Source organism: Aquarana catesbeiana, linkage group LG04 (genome assembly GCF_042186555.1).
Source record: "Aquarana catesbeiana isolate 2022-GZ linkage group LG04, ASM4218655v1, whole genome shotgun sequence".
NCBI classification, from domain to species: domain Eukaryota; kingdom Metazoa; phylum Chordata; class Amphibia; order Anura; family Ranidae; genus Aquarana; species Aquarana catesbeiana.
Window position 1 is genome coordinate 493,107,269 of NC_133327.1, and position 25,019 is coordinate 493,132,287.

A 25,019-nucleotide genomic window follows, 5' to 3' on the forward strand; every position below is an offset into this window, starting at 1 on the left:
GCCTGGAGTTTAGCTTTAAGACCATAACCATAACATGACTGTGAAAATGATTAAGCACACTAGGAGCTGAAGCCATCTTACATAACCTGGTTTAGCTTAGGTCACAATGAGTCGGCATCCTGTGTGCGATCAATTGCCATTTTTCTGTAGACTGACAAGTTGTTTTATACAATCTACATCAGTTCATTAAATGTCATGTTGGCTAATCTCAGGGATAGGCGCATTAGAGCGGTATTATTTTTAAATTAATTAATTTGTTAGACAAGCTTGGCTCATTTTTTAATATTGCAGATCTGTTTTCAGCAGCAAAGTGGTTGAGGAATAAAGACTTTTCAGGAAGTTAGGTATTGCAACTTCCTGTTTATCTGTTATATGTCACAACCTCCTATTTTTTTTTTAAATGAACCACATAGGCAAGCCTGACACAATCTGTTTCTACAAATTACAGAGTGACTTATTTTGAGCACTTGTTTTAAGGCTGGGTTCACACTAATGCCACCTGGATGCACTGGACCGCATGAACGCAGCCTTAGACTATACCTAAAGGCAGAACCTTTTTATTTTGATAAAGTGAAAAGGAATTAGAACCCCTGTCTGTTTTGATTACTGTCTGTGCCCCGTTAAGGAGATCCACACTCTCTATTTGTCCTGTTTATCATGATCATTAAAAGTGAAAATTCCGGGGGCTTGGCCTGACACAGCATGGAGTAGGACGCCTGTACCTTGAGCTCCGTCCATTACTCCTGCTAACATCAATCCTGGGCTGATTATACTGACTCACCTGCTGGATCACCCTCCCTGGGACACCTATAATCCGCAGAATCAACTTCTGAAAAAAACGGATACCTGGCGGCCCGAGTGGAGCCGCGATCTTCCACCCGGCGGCTGAATTCAGGCAAGTCCGCGGCTTCGGCCTACACCTGGAGGTCGGCGGCCATCTTGGTCCTCCCTAACCTCAAATCTAATTCAGGATAGCTGTGCCCTGCCGATATTTAGCCACTGGAAACCTCCAACCGGAGCTGGATCACATTGACCCTCATATGTGTAGACCCCCCTGGCCTTCAGAACCTCAGGGGATACGGCGACAGTATTTGGGCTGGGTTGTGGCCTAGGACTGCACGTGGAGACCGGCGGCCATTTTAGCACACCTGCTCATCCAGTCTGTACTACATATACAGTCTGCGGCCTTCTCGTTCCCCTCTGAACAATTTATATTGGGGTCCTGTCATATCTCCTACTACAGCCCCAGACTGCTAGCACCCCGGGAGGGGAAGTGAAGTGTCGAACACTCGCCATATAAGAACAGCCCTCGTCCCCGTGCATACGAGTGGCCCTGAGTCCCTCGCCAGCACTTTCCCCTGACCCACAGGCAATTAATTTCGCCAATACAAGCTTGGAGACTTGGTGGGTACTGCCCCGACCCTCATAGCATGTCACCAACCAAAGCACAGAAGGCAGCGGCGGCAAAACTTGATCAATACCGCCGACAAGAAAAAGAGGACATGGAGGAAGATGGAACCTCTGAGAAAGCTGGGGGGGGAGAACGAACAGCGAGTGACACTGACAAACTCCTTGAAGCAATCACCTTTTGCAGAACGTCTCTCACAGCACAAATTGAGGAAGTCAAGATGGATATCTCTCTTATCAGGCAAGACTTTCAAAAGCTCAGAGACAGGGTGAAGGAAGCTGAGACCAGACTGAGCATGGTGGAGGATGCCATTCCACCCCTACAAACATCCTCAGATCGTGTACAACGCCAAATACAGCAACTCCTTACAAAACAGGATGATATGGAGAATAGGCTGAGAAGATGTAACATACGCCTGATGGGCCTGCCGGAGGGAGCTGAGGGCAAGGACACTACCACGTTTTTGGAACAACTACTGATCAACACCTATGGGAGAGAAGCCTTCTCCCCTATGTTTGCGGTGGAGCAGGCACATCGCATGCCAGCAAGACCCCCCCCCCCCGCAGGGAGCTCCTCCTCGCACGTTTATAGCTAAACTCCTTAACTACAAAGATAGAGACACAGTTCTACGAATGTCGAGGGAGAAAGGCAATATCCCAGTAGGAAATGTTAAAGTGGCTATTTTCCCAGATTTCTCGGCAGAGGTACAGCGCCGTCGACAGAGCTTTACGGAGGCCAAGCGTAGGCTAAGGAACTTACAATACAAGTATTCTATGCTCTTTCCTGCCCGCCTCAGAATAGAACACGACGGTCGTGCAATCTTCTTTGAGGATCCTGAGGAAGTGATCTCCTGGTTGGAACGTGGAGCTAATCCTGAAAGAGCTGATTAAGTCCCACCAACTTTGTGAATGTGTCCTAGAACGGTTCATGAACCAGCGCAAGTACAAAGCACAAATCCTTGATATCCACAGTATAAGAGTCAACTTACCCTCCGGGGCTCCGGAGAGACAGAAGTCCTACAGACCACATGCATCGTGCAGCGAGACTTTACCCCACACAGTTCTGGGAAGCAGCACCATGCTTGCTGGAATTTTTTCTGGAACTTATTTGTTGCACTTAACTGGAAGCAAGGGGATCGGGAGACTATACCATACCTCATACAAGTGATATGGAAGATACTCCTAGTTTTACTTAGTCCCCGGAGACTTAACCAGATGTTTTGCATTCTACTTACAACCAGGAAGATGGAATGGTTCCCAGTTTGACATAAGTTAAGGGAATATGCACGCACAAGTTTGGGACGGTGTAGGGCAGGGAGGGGGGTGGGGGTTCATTTGTTTATGGTTTGGTTAAACTTGAGTGTGCATACTTCTCATAGAAAACAGGTAACGTCTCGAATGCCAGATCCACGTGAATGTATATACATGTTGGGCGATGCAAGATTGCTGCAGCTATATCTGAATACTAGAAATATGAGTGCCTTACGCATAGAAAGCAAATTGTTAAACATAAATGTTTTATTAGAGATTAAAAGGTTTGGTTTATGGCATCTCTGAAGTTTCTCACATGGAATGTGAGGGGCCTGCGTGAGAAATTTAAGCGCGCGGCAGTCTTCACATTCCTTAAGAGGCAACATGCTGATATAATAGCACTGGTGGAGATGCATGTTGAGGGGAGTGTCCAGATGGCACTTCGCCGGCCATGGGTTGGATGGGCGTATCATTCTACCCATACATCCCATTCCAGAGGAGTCTCAATCTTGATAGCCAAATCAGTGCATTTTGAGCTGTGTGAGTTATCCACTGACCCATTAGACCGCTATGTCTTTATCCTTGCTAAATTATATGGAGAACCTCTACTTATAATGACTTTTTATATACCACCCCCATTTAACGTTTCCATAGTTAAGGAGGGACTATCGTTCATGGCCAGTCATCCAACTGTATCTGCGGTTTGGCTAGGCGACTTCAATATTACCCTAAATCCAACTTTAGACAGGCCTAAGCTTGCCTCGCCTACCCGTAATACTCCCAACGAGACTAGGTTCTCTAAGCTTATCTCCACCTTTCACTTAATTGACACATGGCGCCACAAGTTCACACAGGCCAAATCATACTCGTGCTTCTCGTCTTCTCATGGTTCCATGTCCCGTATAGATTTTATACTCATCTTCCGCAGATTGACACCAAGACTGTCAGAGGCTATGTTTTGCCCTAGAACACTTTCGGATCATAGTCCCTACTGGATTACATTAAGTATTCCAATAGCAAAACCAATACGTTCATGGCGTTTGAACCCATTTTGGCTCTCTCTTCTACCTGAGGATGACGAGCTTAGTGATAAATGGAATAGGTACTTTGAGGAAAATGACAAGTCAGCATCACCAGCCGCAGTATGGGATTCATTTAAGCTATTTGCTCGACACACAATAATAACTGCTATTAATAAAATTAAGACAAACTCTTCCAGTGCCCTCAGTAAGGCGCTGGAGGAACTATCCTCTGCTGAAAGAGACTATGCCACCACCCCAACTCCCACAAATGCAGACCTACTTAAACTACAAACTAGAGTAGCTAACCAGCTACAATACCAGAAAGCTAGACAAAAAATATTTTTCTCCAAACAAAAAATGTTTGAACATGGGGAAAAAGCAGGCAAGTTGTTGGCATACTTGGTACATAGCGAAGATAGACCCCCGGTGGTCATAACATTAAACCCACCTAGAGCAAAATTTTTTTGCTGACCTATACAAAACGACGCCCCCCACTGAGACACAATCTATGTCTCTTTTCCTTGAGAAGGTGATTTTCCCACAGCTGACAGAAGAACAGATAGAACTATTAGAGGCACCCCTTACCACAGACGAAATAACAATTGCTATGGCTAGCTTTGCTAGGTCTAAATCCCCAGGATCAGACGGACTCCCTATTGAGTTCTATTCCCAATTCAGTGAAATACTAACCCCTAAACTACTAAAGTTATACAATCATCTCTTTGAAACTGGGACTTTACCCCCATCTATGACAGAGGCAACAATAGTCCTCATCCCCAAACCCGGAAAGGACCCGGGATACCCAGAATCCTATCGCCCATGTACACGACACAATGGGCTCACCCCTAGCTCTAGACCCAAAACAATGCCTTTTGGGTATAATCCCGGACACAATTGACAAATACACTAAAACATTTTTACATGAAACACTCTTTGCAGCAAGAAAGGTTATAGCCAAAAAATGGATGAGGCAAGAGCCTCCTAAAATAGTGGAATGGAAGGTGGAGGTGAATAATACATTACCGTATAAGAAATGTATATATATCAATAGAGGGTGTCCTGCCAAGTACAATAAGATATGGGATCGCTGGCTTCAAGAATTACTACTTGTGTCTAACGTAATCATATGGGAACAGGGTGAATTAACGGATGTGGGTCTGGATGTGTAGTATATATAAACCAAATATATACACCCTGAATATCCTCACACGACAAACATTTTGTACTCAATATCATATGTATTACAGCTACAACAAATATTGTATTGTTACCATGTTTATGTACTTAAGCAATCGTATTATGTATGCACCAGTTACTCAATAAAACTTTGTTTGATTTAAAAAAAAAAAGTGAAAATTCCAAATTTTGGGTTGTCCACAGAAAAGTAATAGAGGGAAAATCTTCAAATGGGTTCACTGATTCTGGTGATCTGGGAGGCCCAAGGGATTCCCTTAATTTGCAGGTATTTCCTCTCACTTCCTGTTTAGCTATGGGACAGGAAGTGAAGGAAAATCTCTGCAATGGGGCACAGATAATGAAAAAAATGGGTTATAAGCCTTCCTTGCTCTATCCAAAAAAAAAAAAAGTTTTGCCTATAGTTCTACTTTAACTAGATAAACCTATTCCTAAAGTTGATCAATCTAGTGCAGATCCTTTTTTGGGTTCAGTGATGCCCAGTGTCATTCACTTTCTGTGAATCCACAGCTTTGTGGCTCTGCCCTCACCCTGAACTCACAGGAGAATGCCACAGAGAGATTGCCATTATGTGGCGTCACTCTCTGTAGCATTTAAGATTCGCCCACATCCACAGGGAGAAAAGTACCTGTGATGTCAGGGTAGCAGACTAAAGACACTTGGGGGAGGGGGGGGGGGGGAATGTGTGTATATATAGAGGTGTGTGTAAAGGCTGCAGGAATGCTCTCATGCTCTCATTGCAGAAGGGACAGGGACAAACGACCTGTGAACACCAGGATCACAGTCTAGGTAGTAAATACTATCTCCGGACAATGTCTGGACGAAGATGGTGCTGTCCTTCCAGTGAAAGAAGCAGATGAACGCAAAAAGGGAAGTCCGGGGATTTCTGTAAAAAGCAATGCATTTACACACTGTGTAACCTACATGGATTTAATATGAACAAATACTGTATATCTTATGTTAGGTCTACTTTAATTGCTTTCCTAACTGTGTTTTTCATTTGCAGTTGCTGGTGAGCCAGTATTAGATCCTGACATCCACCTTATTATGGAATATCCAACTGGTGCCAGATGGGGTAACCACATCTCTCGACGAGCAAACAGGTGTCTTATCTGCTTCTAAACCTTAGTTGCTGTCTTATTTAAATATTTTTGTGAATGTGAAGAACTAATAATCAATTACAATGTTTATTCTTCATTTCTTATTCCTCCCCGTACATGGGAGCCTTGTCTTGATGACCAGGTCTTGCTGAAGACTACCAAGCCTAAAAACCACTGTATACAAGGCTGGATAAATGCATCTGTCTGACCTGTATACCTGTAGCTGTGGATGAACAGCTGGCCACAGGCACATGGAAGGACTACATGATTTTGCCTTGAATAAAACCTAAGAATAAAAATTAATTTTATTTTGTATTTTTGACAGAAACAAAGCTTGTGTTTTAAATAGGCAATACTATACCTCACAGCGCTACAAAGAAGGGCATATTTGGCTCTGTCTTTGTATCCTGACTGGCTATCCTGTCACTTTGATATTTAAAAATAATGCATTTTTATTTTTCTCCTCAGTTGAACTCCTATGTTATTACAGACTAAAGTTGATTCACTAATGAAATAATGACTGTTTAGCAAAGTGAATATTCACTGAGTTTAATAAATAAGGGAAAGTGGTGTTTACTTCAATCATCCAATTAAAAGCCAATTTTTTATTTCCTTTCTCTTTGTACGTTATTGGGTATTACAGCTTAACACTGGTCAACCTTATTTACTTTCATTCACTTTGCAGACTTTACTCCTTTAGTTAAATATGTGGTATAGCTGCTCATTGTGCACTGTAACAGAAGTAATAATGCAAATCACATTTGCAGAAGATTCAGCTATCAAACAATGAGCACTTCATGCCGTTAGCAGACTATTACCCATGTTTGGCAGTTGGATTCTTGCAGTTTGCCATTCCTCTCTCCCATGAGCCCACATCACCATTTTACACCTTTTACCAAATGAGCACCCAATGTTATACAGTCAGTGAAAAGAATGGACACATGGATCAAAATCCAGATCTAAGTGTGTTCTTTGTACGATGACCATCCATTAATAGCAGAAATAAATATTCACTACTGCTGCAGCCTTCCTAATAGCCTGCTTTCAGCTTGGGGAGAAATATTGTCATATGTAAGTATATGACATACTATTGGTGTTTTATAAAATGTTTGAGTACCAGCTAGCTTAAATATGGGGGTATAAGGAGTGTAGGTACAGCCTGGCATTTAAAGAAATTATTCCTGTGTAGAATTGCTGGTAGGGACATACATATGGTTTTAGAAGGCTCTTATACTCCTCTATAGGACACCACAGATAACCTTCTTTGTACAGGCAGTAGGGGTAATAGGTTTTTTGAGGACAGAGAAAGCAAAAACAGATTAGTCAGATGACCAATTTTTTTAACTTGAAATAATTTTATTACTGACAGGTACATTGTACACAGTGACTCTCATAATCCCATGATTGACTCCCTTGAAGATTTCAAATCACAACTGAAAAGTTTTAAGCCTGATCTTCTTGTGATCGGTGGGCTACAAATGATGGATAGCTTCCCCTTCAAACCAGGTGAGGATAAAGCAACTCCATGGCCAGAGGTGCCTTCACATACAGTACCTGCAGCAGCCTCCAAAACACTGTGGCTACTGCCAAATTTTGAGCCACTCTGATGGGCAAAGATCTGGCACATCCTGGTAGTGTTGAAAGCCTACCTTATGCATAATCCCATTGGCAATAGATCGTAGTGATGGGCCAGTTGGATAGTATGAGAAACAGAGCTGCAAGCTTCAACATTACCAGGAAGTGTTTGAATGTTGATGATTAGAACTTCCCAGGATGCAGCTAAAGATTGCTGTACATATGAAAAGCACCTTTAGGTGCCTGCACTTTATATTTTACAGCTTTTTTTTATTATGTAATTATGTAAAGTAAATTGTGAGCAGCTTTGCCAAATTATGAAAACAACTTCTCTCTGCTTGGCGTTAAGTGCTTTTTATGTCATTGTGCTGCATTGGTACACACATGTTAATATTATGCTGCGCGTTGTGTTGCATTAGTTTTTGTTGGGGTGTCATTCAGAATAAATTGTATCAGTGAACGTGCGTTGCAGTAACAGTGCAAAGGTGTGAGAGGCCCTAATTGTGCCTATAAGTCAGTACCCTAAGCCTGCAGTTGAACCAGAGAAAGACAGAAATGTGGTGCAGTTTGTCCTAACAGGAAAAACATCCTTAATTCACTGGATCAACATTGTACAGTGTTATTTCTTATAAGTATTATTAGCCATTTATATTTTGTGACTTTTTTTTTTTTAATGACCGCAATACACAATTATGTGGCGTCAGGTCGGGTGGACCGTAATTGTTTTCACACCCCCCAGTAACGTGCGCTTCCACCATATATCCTGGGCCCTACTTGCCCATCTGCGGGCTTGGGACTGGCATAATGGGTACTGCCGAGCATGTCTGCTCTCCTCCTATTCTTGTTGTTGGGGGACCTGGAAGTGACATTAAACATGAGTTGGAGAAACCTTGATTGGAATTGGGCAAATTGTACTGCCTGGAAGGAGGCCACCATTAGGCCTAGGACTCTCATTGAGAATTTCAATGTGGGATGTCTCTTGGATTTCAGTTCTTAAGCATGTGATCTTAGAAAACGAACTTTTTTTCTGGGAGAAAGACTTTTGCTTGTGTCAAGGAGCAGACCCAAGTATTTCAGGCAAAGGGAAAGCTGGAGAACAGATTTGTTGAAATTGGCAAAAAAATAAAAAATTCTATATTTTATTTGCTGGTGTTAATTAAAAAGGTTTTGCATTTTAGTGAGGTTGAGTATTTACCTTTTTCTCTGGGCTATGTTTGGTACCTTTTTAAAGTCCTTTTGCCTCTCTTTTTTGCCATCTATGTTTATCTTGGATGTGAAGCTAACTGGGTACCTTTTTAAAGTCCTTTTGCCTCTCTTTTTTGCCATCTATGTTTATCTTGGATGTGGAGCTAACTGAGCAAACTATATTCCTTATAATCCAATTTATAACTTTTTTGAAATGCGTTTTTCTGGCTTTTTTTTGTTCTGTGTCTCACTGTTAAAATCTACCATTAAAATGATAGACTAATCATTTCTTTGTCAGCAAACATACAAAATCAGTAGGGGATCAAATACTTTTTTCTTTCACTGTATTAAGATTTGTTGAATTTGATCACCCAGGCAAAGGCTTGAAGCAGCTTAATTGTCTTGAGGACATTTTCTGATAGCTGCAAGGGGGATGAGTATTTATGAAGAAGGTTGTCTAGATAGCCTGTGATTTGAATGCCCTGAGTTCTGAGAAGAGCAAGTAAATGGGCCAAGACCTTTGTGAACTCTCTGGGAGCAGAAGATAGGCCAATGGACAGTGCAACAAACTGGAAGTGGTTGTCTGTCAATGCAAAGCACAGAAAGAGCTGATAAGGTGGGTAAATGGGAACATGCAGAGAGCCATCTTGGATGTTCATGGATGCTATGTGTTCCCCCTGTCTCAGGCAATTACTGACCCTGCTGATTGATTACATATGAAATTTTGGAATTTGAAGGAATTTGTTGAGGGATTTTAAGTTGAGAATAGAATTGCCACGTTATGCTGTGGTACTGTACAGAGGTTTGAGTAGAATACTTTAAACCCATCTTGTAGTGCTACTGGCACAGTAAATCCCTTGCACAAGAGGTGGTTCAGGGCTTACTGCAAATCTAACTGTCCTTTAGGCAGTTTTTGGTTGATATCAAAGAAAAAAGTGGTGAGGTGGTAGAGTTTTGATCTCTATTTTGTACCTCTTTAAAGCCACTGATTGAACCCACGGGTCTGGGACATCTGTGACCCAGAAAGAGGCAAACTGTAACAGACATCCCCCCTATTCTAAAGAGTAAATGCACCCCTTCATTGCGAAGAGGGCTTTGGAGAAAGCTTGGTGGCCTTTGTGGCCCTGGCTTTGCATCAAAGGGAAGCTCTAACCTTAGGTTCTGAAGTTGATGCCTGTTAGAGTGGACATGTTCTCTGTGTTTAGAGGAGCTAGGGTGGTTTTGGAACCTTCTGCTGTGGAAGTAAAACCTTCACAGCTATGACCTCTTTGATGAACTAATCAAGTGCCTCGCCAAACAGGCATCTTCCTAAGAAAGGCATTTCTTTTGCAGGCAGCTTCAACTGTTCAAGCTTTTACCCATAACATTCTGTGCCTGTGAATGGAGATTAGAGCCATTTCTGGAAAATTGTCTCATGACATGTTCTAGGGCATCCACACAGAAAAGCAGAGCAGAAAGCAATTGCTGTAATTGTTCTATAACAACATGATCCTGAAATCATCATAGACTGCACATTCTATTTGTTCATGAACGGGGAATTTTTTGGCAGACATTTGCAGGTCACTTGATACCCAAAGGAGCATGGCGAGATGGAGGTCAGGTTGACAATGCCAGAGGCAATGAGCTTTCAAACGTTAGCAAGCATGTTGCATGAAGCATGAAGCTCCCTCTTCAATATAGTGGCTATCTGGGGAAGAAAAATCTTTCACAGCTTCCTCTTACACTGCTTCAATAGTCTCTTCCCTCGCTTCTGTGACTGTGTCCTTTAGGACTGGCTAATCAGGATGCGACTGAGGTTAAAAAAGGTAATAGTAGAAGAGGCATGGCGTTTTTGGGCCCTGGAAGATGGCTGTAGTATAATCTGTCTGAGGAAATGTGACACGGATGCAGAGGATTCTGCTTTAGTTAAATAGGCCACTTGTTGCCTGAAAATAGGCCTGAAATAGAGCTAGAATCACATGCTGAGACTTGTGTTATGCCCCATACACACGGTCAGATTTTCCGACTGAAAATGTTCGATGGGAGCCTTTTGTCGGAAATTCCGACCATGTGTAGGCTCCATCAAAATTTCCGTCACACAAAATTTGAGATCTGGTTCTCAAATTTTCCGACAACAAAATCCGTTTGCGTAAATTCCGATTGTGTGTACACAAATCCGACGCACAATGTGCCACGCATGCTCAGAATTAAGCAGAAGAGCCGCACTGGTTATTGAACTTAATTTTTCTCGACTCGTTGTACGTCACCGCGTTCTTGACATTCGGAATTTCGGATCAACCTTGTGTGACCGTGTGTGTATGCAAGACAAGTTTGAGCCAACATCCATTGGAAAAAAACATGGATTTTGTTGTCGGAATGTGCGATCGTGTGTACGAGGCATTAGAGTCAGTACTTGCTCCGGTGCAAGGGTTGCCACATTGAGTTTTAGAGGCTTGAGTGTTATGTAGGCCTTCGGTAGAGTGAATGTTTGCCTGTAACGTATCCTCTTGAAGAAAAGCAGGAGTAAGCACATGAGTACCTTTTTATAAAGGCTCTAGGATTAAGTGGCAGCAAAGAGTGCAACCATTGTTGTGATATAACACTTGGTCATCCATCTGAGACTAGGCTCCAAGTGGTTGAATTCTAGCACCAAGTTTGAAAAGTTTACATTGCAAGGTGAAATACATTCCAAACATAGCCCCTTTTTTCAGTAACAGTCCACGATGCTGGACTGTAAATTAAGCCCAGACTTCGCCTGTCACATCGGGCATACCCCCACCAGTCAAGGTGATCGCTCATGCAGGATCCAATGCCCAAAGTAACATTACAGGCCATTCCCACAGCGTGGGGTCCAGGTATGAATCGAAAGGTTTTATCGAGGTTGCGCCGATCTCAAAACACTTCTTCTATGTTGACCTTGTGACAGTGAGGGCTTGATTGGAGAATTGAAAGATGCAATTAAAGAAAAAAAAAGTACTAACTAAGCTAAGGGTGACTTTGTCCATGAAGGAGAAAAGGTGCATTACCTTCAGACACTAAAACAAAGTGGGGTAGGATTATAGGGGAGGCACCCAGGGGGGTGTGTCCTCTCAAAGCTTTGCAAATGTCCAAGCACCTGAAGGTACACACCTATAACCCATGGTGTATGAATACTCTCTGCTTGAGTTCTGTACAATTAAGATATACTGGGCGGCACAGTGGTGTAGTGGGTAGCACTTTCGCCTAGCAGTAAGAAGGGTCGCTGGTTCGAATCCCAACCACGCCACTACCTGCCTGGAGTTTGCATGTTACATACATAGTTACATAGTAGGTGAGGTTGAAAAAAGACACAAGTCCATCAAGTCCAACCTATGTGTGTGATTATGTTCTCCCTGTGCCTGCGTGGGTTTCCTCCGGGTACTCCGGTTTCCTCCCACATTTTCAAAGACATGCTGGTAGGTTAATTGGATCCTGTCTACATTGTCCCTAGTATGTATGAATGTGAGTTAGGGACCTTAGATTGTAAGCTCCTTGAGGGTAGGGACTGATGTGAATGTACAATGTATATGTAAATTGACGGCGCTATATAAGTACCTGTAATAAATAAATAAATACTGTTTTTCATACAACCAGAGCAAATAGTGCTTGTATGGAATACAAGGTTTTCCAAGAATTCTCAGTTTCCTGAATTACCTCACTACCTTTTTTAGAAGACTGCACAGTGGCTTGGAACATCGCATTTACTAGAGATTAAAATTACACTAAAGCATATTTATGCATATCTGTTTCCATTGACATACAGTGCCTTGCAAAAGTATTCACCCCCCTTGGCATTTTTCGTGTTTTGTTGCCTCACAACCTAGAATTAACATGGATTGTTTGAGGATTTGCATCATTTAATTTATAGAACATGCCAACAACTTTGAAGAAGTGTTCTTCAAGCAAACAACAAATAGGACAAAATAACAGAAAAAGTCAATGTGCATAACTATTCACCCCCCTAAAGTCAATACTTTGTAGAGCCACCTTTTGCGGCTATCACAGCTCCAAGTTGCTTTGGATAAGTCTCTATGAGCTTGCCACATCTTACCACTGGGATTTTTGCCCATTCCTCCTTGCAAAACTGCTCCAGCTCCTTCAAGTTGGATGGTTTGTGCTTGTGAACAGCAATCTTTAAGCCTGACCACAGATTTTCTATTGGATTTCGGTCTGGGCTTTGACCCCATTCCAACACATTCACATATTTCCCCTTAAACCACTCAAGTGTTGCTTTAGCAGTGTATTTGGGGTCATTTTCCTGCTGGAAGGTGAACCTCCATCCTAGCCTCAAATCACGCACAGAGTAGTACAGGTTTGGTTTTGCTCAAGATTATCCCTGTATTTAGCACCATCCATCTTTTCCTCAACGCTGACCATTTTCCCAGTCCCGATTGCTGAAAAACATCCCCACGGTATGATTCTGCCACCACCATGTTTTACTGTGGGGATGGTGTTTTTTGGGTGATGTGATGTGTTGGGTTTTGCTCCGGACATAGCGTTTTCTTAATGGCCAAAAAGTTAAATTTCAGTCTCATCAGACCAGAGCACCTTCCGCCATACATTTTGGGAGTCTCCCACATGCCTTTTCGCAAACTCAAAACGTGCCATTTTGTTTTTTGCTGAAAGTAAAGTAGTTCTTCTGGCCACTGTGCCATAAAGCCCAACTCTGTGGAGCATACGACTTTTTGTCGTCCTGTGTACAGATACTCCAGTCTCTGCTCTGGAACTCTGCAGCTCCTCCAGGATTACCTTAGGTCTCTGTGCTGCCTCTCTGATTAATGCCCTCCTTGCCCGTTCCATGAGTTTTGGTGTTGCCGCTGTCTGTTGGCAGGTTTGCTGTTGTGCCATGTTCTTTCCATTTGGTTATGATAGATTTGATGGTGCTCCTAGGGATCATCAAAGATTTTGATATTTTTTTATAACCTAACCCTGACTTGTACTTCTCAACAACATTGTCCCTTACTTGTTTGGAGAGTTCCTTGGTCTTCATGGCAGTGTTTGGTTAGTGGTGCCTCTTGCTTAGGTGTTGCAGCCTCTGGGGCCTTTCAAAAAGGTGTGCATATGTAATGACAGAACATGTGATACTTAGATTGCATACAGGTGGACATCATTTCACTAATTATGGGACCGCTGAAGGTAATTGGTTGTACCAGAGCTTTTAATGGGCTTCATAACAAAGGGGGTGAATACATACGCACATGCCAATTATCATTTTTTTATTTCTGAAAAATAGTTTTATGTATATATTTTTTCTAATTTTACTTCCCCAACTTCGACTATTGTGTTCTGATCCATCACATATAATTCAGATTAAAAAAACATTGAACTAAAGGCTGTAATGTAACAAAATAGGTAAAAAGCCAAGGGGGGTGAATACTTTTGCAAGGCACTGTAAATGAAAATGCATGTCGACACACGTAATTGTGATTCTCACAAATGTGCACTGACATGCAAAACTAGGAGCATTGCGGCATTTGTTTTTTCATGTGTTTCTATTTGTTTTGATAAAAAGTGCATGTTCCTAGTGTGAATGCAGCCCATAAAAAACCTTCCTAAAGAGGAACTGCAGTCTGCTCACATAATTTGTAATAAAAACATATTTGCCATTCTAAAGCTTTCCTCCAACCACTTTGCATATTATTTCAGATATACTGTGATTCTGTACTTTCCAAATATGCTGCAGAAATCTCCCTCCACTAAATCTGGCTGCAACCATTTTAACTGTGGGCAGCTGGAGCTACGGTCCACTTCCTGGATTTACACAGACACACACTTCCAGCTCTGCAGCTCTCATTGGCCCTTTTATGAATTATCCCCCCTCCCATCCTGGCAAACTCTAACGAGAGTGAGAGAGAGAGAGAGCTGTGCACGAGGTCATAAGCCTAGGCTTTTTACCGGACATGAAACAGGAAGTGGGTTGTATAAGGTATTTACTGGCAGAAAAAAATAGTTTCTCTTTCGTTCATTGATGGACACAGCACTTCTAATCTTGACCTTAGGGTTATATCACAACCTTTAGGAATAGGACTAGGCAGAAATAACAAAACAAGCACAGCACCGCCTAGGGGCGGTCCCTATTGGTAGTAACCCCCCACTCTGCTACAGGCAGCTCAGTTTTTTTTCTGCCTAGTCCAGGAAGAAGGACTTGGCTCCCCGCTGGGACCTGTGGTCTTTTTGGTTTATTTTATTTTATTTCTTTTTCATTTTTTCTACCGCTGGGCTGGGTGACAGGCTGCATATTATAGATCCTGGTAGTCTCCCCAGCCTGGCCACCGACCTAAGCCCCGCGCTGGGTCGGCCGTGACAAGCCCAACTCTGCACTGGGGCAGCCGGCGGGCTAAAACGCCTTGCAGGGACACATATGACCAGGCACCTGACGTCTGGGTCACAGTGTTGCCACGGCCGACAGCCACTCTGTCTAGGCGGGAAGTGGATGTCCAGGGAGTGAGACCTTGCAATCACTACTGGATGGGTAAGTATGAGCTCCACCGGCCCAGTCCAGGCACGGTGGAGCAGCTGGGTACTCCCTGGGGTGCTTGGTTTTGGGGTATTTTCCTTCAACTCTCCCTTCCCCCACCCCTCGGCTACACCGCTGGTTACTGGGTTACCTGGCTTGGAGGTCCCCTCCAGGTGGTCTCTGTATGTGGTGCTGGGGGAGCAGTGGCTGGCATCTATCTCCTCATGTAATAGAGCCGTTTTCTGTGGGGACGGGCGCCGCGGCCAACTTCTCGTAGTCAGCGGCCATTTTCCTGTAGTCTCAGGGCACTCGGGTTCTATTGGCGGAAGTACAGCCAGCGGCCATTTTTTTTGCGGCCGGTGGCCATTTTCATGTGGTCTCAGGGCACTCGGGCTCTAGTTGTAGTAGCGCGGCCGGCAGCCATTTTCTTGTAGCCTCATGGGGAGTTCTCGGCTGGTCCTCTAGCGCTAGTCCCTGTATTTGAAGCCAGGCAAGATCGCGGATTTCCTCATGGTTGTCCCATCTGTGGAGGATGGACAGTACAGCACTGCTCCTTGGAGGTCAAGGTGGTGAGTCCTTCTGGGGGTCCCCCAGTGTGCAGCAGCTAGGAGGGTGGTCTGCTTTTCTCTCTCCCTAGTGGGCGTTCAGTCCCTGGTAGTGTCCAATCAAGTGTGGGACGCTATGGCATCTGAAGCAGGTGCCCCCCCGACACCCCTGTGACGGCAGCTGGCCCCTCTGGGTGTGCAGTGCCCCTGGACGCTTTGTCGGCAGTCCTGGAATCCTTCCTCTCGTAAGGCGGGTAAGAAACATCCCCTTCCCCCTCCATCTTCTGGGGAGGACTCTGATCTGGATTCAGGCTTCACAGTGGCAGGCGGTCCTGCCTGGAGGGTTCGGATGATGCAGCCCCTGATCCTTCGGACAGCGAGGAGTCCCCTGCATCTGTTGCGGCGCATGAGAAGGCACTGTTGAGTGCTCTTATTACGGCGGTGCGCAATACTTTGAAAATTGAGGATACGACAGGGGCGTCTGCAGAAGTGTTGGTCCTTTTTGGGTCGCAAACCGGTCCGCACCGCTACGGTGTTTCCTTACCTTTCTTATTTTGATAAGTTTATTTACAAGGATTGGGAATGACCGCAGTGGTCCATTTCAGTTCTGAGGTGTTTTTCGGTGTGTTACCCCTTTTGAAGAGAGTTTGTTGAAGAAATGGGCTTCCCTTCCGGTCGTTGATCCTCCTGTGTCTAGGTTAAATAAGGCAACCATGATTCCTGTGGAGGGGTTCCCTTCTTTCAAAGATCCTGCTGACAGGAAGGCTGAGGCGATTGCGCGATCTATGTTTTCTATGGCGGGGTCGGCTCTTCGTCCGGTGCTAGCCACGGCTCTGGTGTCGCAGACACTTACTGAATGGGCTAAGCTATTACACCGCGAGTTGAGTAATGAGTGAGCATCCCCAGTCTGTGTGGAACTGGCAGACCAGTTAAGTATGTCTGTGATGCGGCCCTGGACACGGCCCGTTACGTTCTAGGGTTTCTGTGTCGGCTGCGGTTCTTCGCCGGCTGCTTTTGGCTCAAGTGCTGGTCAGCGGACCAGACGTCTAAGAAGGCTTTGGCGGATTTGCCTTTCCAGGGTGGGAGGCTATTTGGAGCCTCTCTGGACGACATTATTAAGGACATTACTGGGGGGAAAAGTACTTTTCTCCCACAGTACAAAAAAGGCAAGGAGCCCCGTCATAGGCAGGGTTCCTCCTTTTCCGCTCACAAGCATCTTCTTTGTCCACCCGGTTCTGCGGGCAAGCATTCCTAGCCCACCAGGACTGCCACGGATGGGCAAAAGTGCCCTTGGCATCGCAAGCCAAACAAGCCCGCGGACAAGTCCTCTTCCGCATGACGGTTTACCCCCACCCAACTTACGGGTGGGGGGTCGCCTTCGGTGGTTTGCAGACCGATGGACTTCTCTTCTTTCCGACCCAGTGGGTCTGCGAACTAATTTTTACCGGTTACAAGATAGTTTCTTTCCTGTCCACCAGACTTTTTTTTTCCCTCCAATCTTCATCTTCTCCTGTCTTGCAGGGGGCCTTGTTTGGAGCGGTACAGGACTTCTTCTGGGGTTAATAGTTCCTGTACCAGCTTCAGAAAGTTTTCGGGGTTCTACGTAGTTCTGTACGTACGTAGGTAGATCTGTACGTAGTTCCAAAGAAGGAGGGGGTTCGTCCTATCCTGGACCTCAAGGCCCTCAATTGGTTTGTGAGGGTATGGAGGTTCAGGGTGGTGGCTGCACTTCATCAGGTGGATTTCCTGGCCTCCCTGGACATCAAGGACACATACTTGCATGTCCCCATCTGCGTCATGCACCAGCAGTTCCTGCACTTTACGGTCGGGGACACGCACTATCAATATGTGGCACTTCCCTTTGGGCTGGTGTCGGCACCACGGGTCTTCACCAAGGTGCTGGCACCAGTTCTGGCGTTATTGAGACAGCGGGGGATCACAGTTGTGAGTTACCTGGACGATCTCCTCCTGAGAGCGGCGTCAGCCTCAGAACTGGGAGACGACGTGGCAATCGCCATGCAGACCTTACAAGAGTTCGGCTGGGTGTTGAATCTCCAGAAGTCCGCGTTGCTACTTGGGGTTGATTCTGGACTCTGCACAGGCGAAGGTTTTCTTCCACCGATCAAACTGCAGACCCTTCACTCCGTGGTGCGGTCGCTGCTGTCCCGCAGGTGGTCATCACTGCGTGTTTGCACGCAGGTTCTGGGACTCATGGTATCCACCTTTTGAGGCGGTTCCATATGCACTGTTTCACACGCGGCTTGCAGAGGGAGATCTTGTCCAAATGGGACAAGTCCCCGGCCTCTCTGGATTGTCAGATCCGGGTGGGCCATCTGGCCAGGGCCTCACTCCTTTGGTGGCTTCAGTCCCCGGTTCTACGGTCCAGGAAGTCGTTTCTTCCTCTCCATTGGACGGTGATCACGACAGATGCCAGCCTAACCAGCTGGGGGGGTTCTGGGCCTTCGGTCAGCCCAGGGCCGCTGGACGCCAGAGGAATCCTGCCTATGGATCGACGTGTTGGAGTTGCGGGCGATCAGGTTATGCCTCTTCATTTGGATGCAGTGGCTGCGCAGTCGTCCGCTCAGGATCCAGTTGGACAATGCCATGGCTGTGGCTTGCGTCAACCACCAAGGGGGGGACGAGGAGCTCGGCAGCGCCACTGGAGGTCTCTCATATTCTGCGGTGGGCAGAACTTCACGTACCGGCTCTGTCAGCCGTTTACATTCCAGGCGTAGAAAACTGGCAAGCGGATTATCTCAGCCCTCAGTTGCTGGATCAAGGGAAATGCATCCGTCTCATTTGCCTGCGGTGGGGCACGCCGGACGTGGATCTTCTGGCCTCTCGTCTCAATCGGAAGGTGCGGAGATTTGTGGCCAGAACAAGAGATCCCTTGGCAGAGGCGCCGGACGCACTGGTGGCGCCATGGGGGCACTATCAGCTCATTTATGCCTTCCCTCCTCTCAAACTCCTTCCTCGTCTGCTACGCAGGGTAGAGGCCGAGGGAATTCCGGTGATTCTGATAGCTCTGGATTGGCCTCGAAGTCCATGGTACGCCGACATGGTACGGATGGTGGCGGACGTTCCCTGGCGGCTACCAGTGCAGGAGGACCTCCTGTCCCAGGGTCCCATATTCCACCCTGCTTTACCATTTCTGGCTTTAACGGCCTGGCTTTTGAAAGCCAGGTGCTGAAAGACCGGGGGTTGTCAGCTTCTGTGATGCCCACTATGTTGAGGGCAGGTAAGTTCACTTCACGGAAAAATTATTATGGCACCTTGGAAGTCTTACATCTCATTGTGCGAGGCTGTGGGGTGGCATCCACGTTCCTATTCGGTGTCTAGGTTCCTGGTATATCTGCAGCGTGGGGTTGATCAGAAGCTTGCTTTGAGCACTATCAAGTGGCAAATATCGGCTCTGGCTGTCTTTTTTCAGCGGCCTTTGGCCGCCCACTCGGTGCATACTTTTATTCAGGGGGTTTGACGTGTAGCTCCCCCGGTACGCTCACCGCTGCCTCCGTGGGATCTAAACCTGGTACTTTTCGGTACTTCAGAAGCTGCCGTTTGAGGACATTAGGGAGATCCCTTTTTAGTGGCTATTATGTCCGCTCGGCGAGTTTCTGAGCCAGCGGTCGTGCAAGTCTCCTTATTTGGTTCAAGAATAAGGCGGTGCTGCGCCTGCATCCCTCATTTCTCTCTAAGGTGGTATCTTTCATGCAAATGAGGAGATTGTGCTCCCTTCTTTGTGTCCTTGACCGTCTCACCCCAAGGAGGTCACTCTGCACTCTTTGGATGTAGTTCGGGCTCTCCGTGTGTATCTGTCGGTTACGGCTCCTTTTCGTCAGTCGTATTAACTGTTTGTAACTGTGGATGGTCTAAGGAAGGGCCTGGCGGCTTCATCGGCCACTATTTCTTGGTGGAACAGACAGATTATTGTCCAGAAGTATGCCATTAAGGGGCGGGTGCCCCCCTTTCCCATCGTGGCGCGTTCTACCAGGGCGGTTAGTGCTTCCTGGGCCTTCCGGCATCAAGCATGCGTTTCTCAAGTATGTAAGGCAGTATGTAAGTACTGACTTGTCGTCAGTACACCCTTTCACCAAATTTTATAAGGTGGATGTTGGCGCATCTTCAGATGCGTGTTTCGGCCGCAAAGTTTTGCAGGCGGCCCTCTGAGGTGTTTTGGCTCCCCTTATGGGGGACTCTGGGTGGAGGTTATTTGTTTTTTTTCTTTTGGTTTATGTTCCCATCCCTCGTTGTGGCACTGCTTTTGGATGTCCCTAAGGTCAAGATTAGAAGTGCTGTGTTCGTCAATGAATGAAAGAGAAAACAGGATTTTTTTTTCTACTCACCGTAAAATCCCTTTCTTTGAGTTCATTGACAGGCACAGCACCCACCCCTCCTGTTTGTTTGTATTTCTTGTTACAAACTGAGCTGCCTGTAGCAGAGAGGGGGGTTACTACTAATAGGGACCACCCCTAGGCGGTGCTGTGCTTGTTTTGTTATTTCTGCCTAGTCCTACTCCTAAAGGTGTGATATAACCCTAAGTTCAAGATTAGAAGTGCTGTGTCCATTGATGAACTCAGAGAAAGGGATTTTACGATGAGTAGAAAAAAAATCCAGTTTTTACTATCCCAAGTTAAAGCAAGACAGAAGTTTTAAAAAATGACTAAAGGTCTGCTTTAACTGCTACCTGCCCGGCCTATAGCACATTGACGGGCGGGTGGTGGTTCTGTTATCCTGACCGGAAGTCACATGACGTCCAGCAGGATAATAAGCCGGCGTGCGGAGGTGTTGTGTGTCAGTCTAACACACTGCATCTGCTATCGTAATATGGAGCCTCTGACGTGATCAGCTGTGACCAATCACAGCTGATCATCATGTGAACCAGGAAGCGCCAGTAAACACGCTGATTGGTGGCTCTCCCTGTCGGGGGGGGTGGTGGTGGTGCTGATAATCAGCACATTGATTACCAGCACAGCCCCCATCAGATGTGCCCAACAGCTGCCAATCAGTGCCCCAATAATAGTGTGTCAGTGCCAATCAGTGCCCAGCCTGTCAGTATCTCATCAGTGCTGCCCAGTACCGCCTGTCAGTGCCCATCAATTCTACATATAAGTGCCGCCTCATCAGTGCCTGTCAGTGAAGGAGAAAACTAAATTTTTGACAAACTAAGAAACTTTTTTTTTTCAAAAATTTCGGTCTTTTTTAGTTTAGCAAAAAATAAAAACCCCAGAGGAGATCAAATACCACCAAACAAAAGCTCTATTTATGGGAAGAAAATGATAAAAATTTTGTTTGGGTACAGTGTTGTATGACTGCACAATTGTCATTCAAAGTGCGACCGCTGAAAATTGTCCTGGGCAGGAAGGGGTGAAAGTGCCTGTTATTGAAGTGGTTAATGAATGTGTGTAAAGCAAATTGGGGAAAACAGGGTAGCAAAAAGTGTAATCCAGCATCTAGTTATAAATTTGTGTATATAGTCTGCTAATTACATTTTTAATAAATAAAATACATCCTTGGCCCTAAATTGTGTTCTGTTGGCGTTTTTAAAAACCCATTCTCTGTAATTTCACCACTTATATATGATTATTTTTTAGGTCAGCGTGAAGCAAGATTGAAGGGGATTCAAGAAATGGTGTTGTCCATGGACCAAAATATAGGCTGCCACTTTGAGATGGCATCCTTTGTGGAGCAAAACCTCATGAAAGACTTGCTAGAGTATGTCATACCTTACTCAGATTCTCTGGGAATGAATGAGCAAGAACTTCCAAATCTCCTCAGTTTAATTAAAGGGGGAAACATTACAGTCCTATCTGACCCTTATCCCCGTGTGGCTTCCATTCTTGACCAAATGCGTGAACTTTACCAGCTGCTTAGATCCAGGGAACTTAAAGAGGGTCAGAGGAGGCTGACCCGACTGCATGTTCACACTCTAGCATTTCAAGCTATGTTAGTGGGCAAAGAATCCATGTGGAAGAACACTATGTCTGCTACAGCAAAGGCATCTCTTACTGCTAATAGGCATGTTTGTGGTTCTGCACATATTGACACCGGCAAGGCTAAACTCATCATGGATGATTCTTTCTCAATCAGCAGAGAAGTGGGCAGCCAGAGGATACCTTTTAAAGAAAACCGTCCTGTATCTTGTTGGGAAGAGGACACTTATGAGATCTGTCTAGCACCTGTTTTGGTCTGTACTGAAGTTTTCCAGACAGCAGGTGGTGGGGACAATATATCTGCTGCAGGACTGGTGTTGCAAATTTGAAACTATAGTAGCTTCATGATTTTGAGAAGGCCAACATTCCACAACTAGAGAACCCTGTAAAAGTTTAGATGTATGTTTTAAAGGAGGGTGTGAGAAAAGGGGTACAATGCATACTGACATGTTTTGAGGCATATTTTGTTTACTAAGAAAAAGCAGAATCAGTGAGGATTCATTATTTTTGCTCCAAATACCATTCCATTTTTTCCTAAAGGTCAGTCCACTGAAAACGAATAGAGAATACTGCACAAGATTCAGATTCTATGTTGCTGAGTGAGCATGGACTTAATAGGATAACTCCAGTGGGAAGATATCACTACAGAAGGCACTTTCAGTATCTTCCCAAAAAATAAGTTCAATCAGTTTTGAATGAATAGACATTTTAAAGTCAAAATGAGCCCCAGTGTAAATCTGCTAAATATACATTCAGGTGTTCAGTGTCTTACAATTTGTATCATTCCTAAAGTGGCCACAATCTGAGTAGAGAAGCTTCTTCCCTACCAGCCTGCTTCAGAGTGGGACCCTTGCTCATTGTGGGGAAGCAGTGGTCCCCCTGATAAGCCAAAGCTCTGCAATCAGAAGGCAGCATGACTGCTGCAGATTTGCAATATCTCAGACGCAGTGGTCCTAAATGCTCACTACTGAGTCAAGCAGGGAACAAGAGTCCTTTACAGTGCTGGCAGGGAAAAGGCGTGCAAATTATGATAGCGGTTTTTGTGTATCTTCCCAAAAACTCTACAAAAACAATTTTTTTTCTGCTCTAAACGCTGAAGTTTGAAAATACTTCTAGCACAAAATAGTGTGCAATGGACTCGATTTAACACAATTAGCTTCTAGGAGCAGAAAATAAAATGCTCATAATAGCTGCTAGGAACTTAAAAAAAATGCTAGTGTGCATGGAGCCTAAGACATTAAACTCTTTTTGTTTTGATGCACATATAGAATATATTTAGCAAATTTAAACTGAAGGTTCAATTGGGCTTTAAAGTGTCACTTTTCACCAGTAGAGCATGAAGGTAGACATTTTGACAGCTAAATCAATTTTATACCTGTTCCTTACCCACATCTCTATAATAACTCAGAATCAGTGGGGTGTATTCCCTAAACTATTAAATACCTACTTGCTTTTATAATGTGAAGAGGTCAGACAGACCTTCCATATTTTATATATGTTAATTTTATACATGTATGTTCATTTTAAGATTTTTTTTTTCTCTTTGACAATGACTATGCATAGACTTGCATTCCTTACTCTCATTGTATTACAGTAACTGAAATGTGTTTGGGGCCATTTTTTCCCCATTTAATTTTGCTCAGTTCAATTGCTTTTTAATGGCACAAGTGTGTTGTTCTAATCATTCCTCCAAAAACATTGATTTTAATGAAAACCTTACTTGACCCTCCTTACTCACCTTTCTTGATCCATATACAACACCAGTGCTCCCACAAAGACCCCTTTCCCCAAAAGTCACTTTTTGCATTCTGCTATGTGAGCTAACCCATATCACATATATTGTCTTCTTCGGGACAATGTTGCATTGTGGGTCAAAAGGGGAGAGAATGCATGCCTGACCCATGGATTTTCAGCAACATACTCAAGCAGTAGTGGTAAATATATGCCAAGGAGTTCGCCTGTGGCTGGGATAGGAGGTTCTAATACAGGTGTATTTTAAGTGATAATTCCATCCAGCACTGAACTTTGCACTCGGCAGCATATGCCTTATAAAGAAAAAGTATCCTCAGATTTTAAAGTTCTAATTCAAATAGGGAGAGTGGTCAGCATTGATTACAACAAATCAGCCATCTGCTGGTAAACTTTTAAACAAATATTTACCAGCAGCTGGTTGATCACACAGCCCCATTGGTGCTGAGTGTGTCTAAATAGTTTGTATAACTTCTTCTACAGCGTCATTAGGTGCCTGGACACCCCTCAAGAAAGCTAAACAACCATTCTAGTACAGTCAGCGCTGGCAGGGCTGTGTGCTCAGCCGGCTGTTAGTAAACAATAGCTGACTGGGCAGACATTGTGCATCCAAGCAACTGAACGCTTACTAGTAACTGGTTGATCATATAGCCCCCGCCAGCGTGGAGTGTGTTGGAACAGTTTGTATTGATTCCCTGAAGTGCATACCAAAGAATGCCAGGGAGGTGGTTAAAACTTAGTTACAGTCAGTGCTGTATAAAGGGCAGCAGGCTGCAACACTACACAATCCTTTCTAGAGAGAAGGGGGTGTTGGCTACAGTGTGGTCTTCTACCTCCCATGTAGGAATTCCAATAAATTGGGCTTCAGTCATGGGTGGAACTACAGCAGTCAAATACAATTCAAAAATGGGCCATGGATCAGAAAAAGACCAAATGCTACTTGTACTTAGTCCCTTTGGGGATTTAACTAAGATTTTTCAAATGTCCTAAAACTTCTTTAAAAACACATTTTGTGGCACATATAAACTGATGATCACCCCTGTGTGTTCATAGTCTTGTGCTTCAGGTATGCATTGTGCATTTTCAACTTTACCTCAATAAAAAGTAGTGGGATTTCATGTGTGCCCATGGTTTGTTTCATCTGTGCAATACTTTCCTCATTAGTTTAAGAATGCATTTTGTCGATCCCACCTTTTACTTGGACTTCACTTAGCAAATAGGGAACTCAATAGTGTAATTGTGATTCATGGGAGAAAGAGGGAGAACATCATATCATTAAACACACCTGGAGGGCTATCTACTAGCAAAATGTGTAGCAATCTGGCCACAGTTAAAATTGATAATGCTATGCCTGGTGCATCTTACACGCTGGAGATCGAGATTACACTTTCTTCTCTACTCCTCACCAACTATATTCCCAGATAGACCTCTTTGTAGTCCCCCACCAGCTACTGTCATTCATCCCGGTTCACATAACCCAGTCTGATCACGCATCGGTAATGTTACGTCTCTCCCTGTCTAACTTTACCTCCTCCCTGGATTTACAATGGCGCCTGAATGAGAGTCTATTGCAGATCCCAGAGGTATTAACTGACGTGGTTCAAGTA

General features: G+C 44.7%; 1 protein-coding gene across 1 annotated transcript in view; it reads left to right on the forward strand.

Annotated features, from left to right (window-relative positions):
* LOC141140468 (ADP-dependent glucokinase-like) overlaps nt 1-24,530 on the forward strand; it is a 63,689-nt gene extending 39,159 nt beyond the window's left edge. The window contains exons 4-6 of the mRNA XM_073627688.1: nt 5,881-5,977; nt 7,344-7,480; nt 21,325-24,530. Coding sequence (XP_073483789.1) covers nt 5,881-5,977; nt 7,344-7,480; nt 21,325-21,992 — 902 coding nt within the window. The 3' untranslated portion in view covers nt 21,993-24,530. The remainder of the gene's footprint in view (nt 1-5,880; nt 5,978-7,343; nt 7,481-21,324) is intronic.
* The last annotated feature ends 489 nt before the right edge of the window (nt 24,531-25,019 follow it).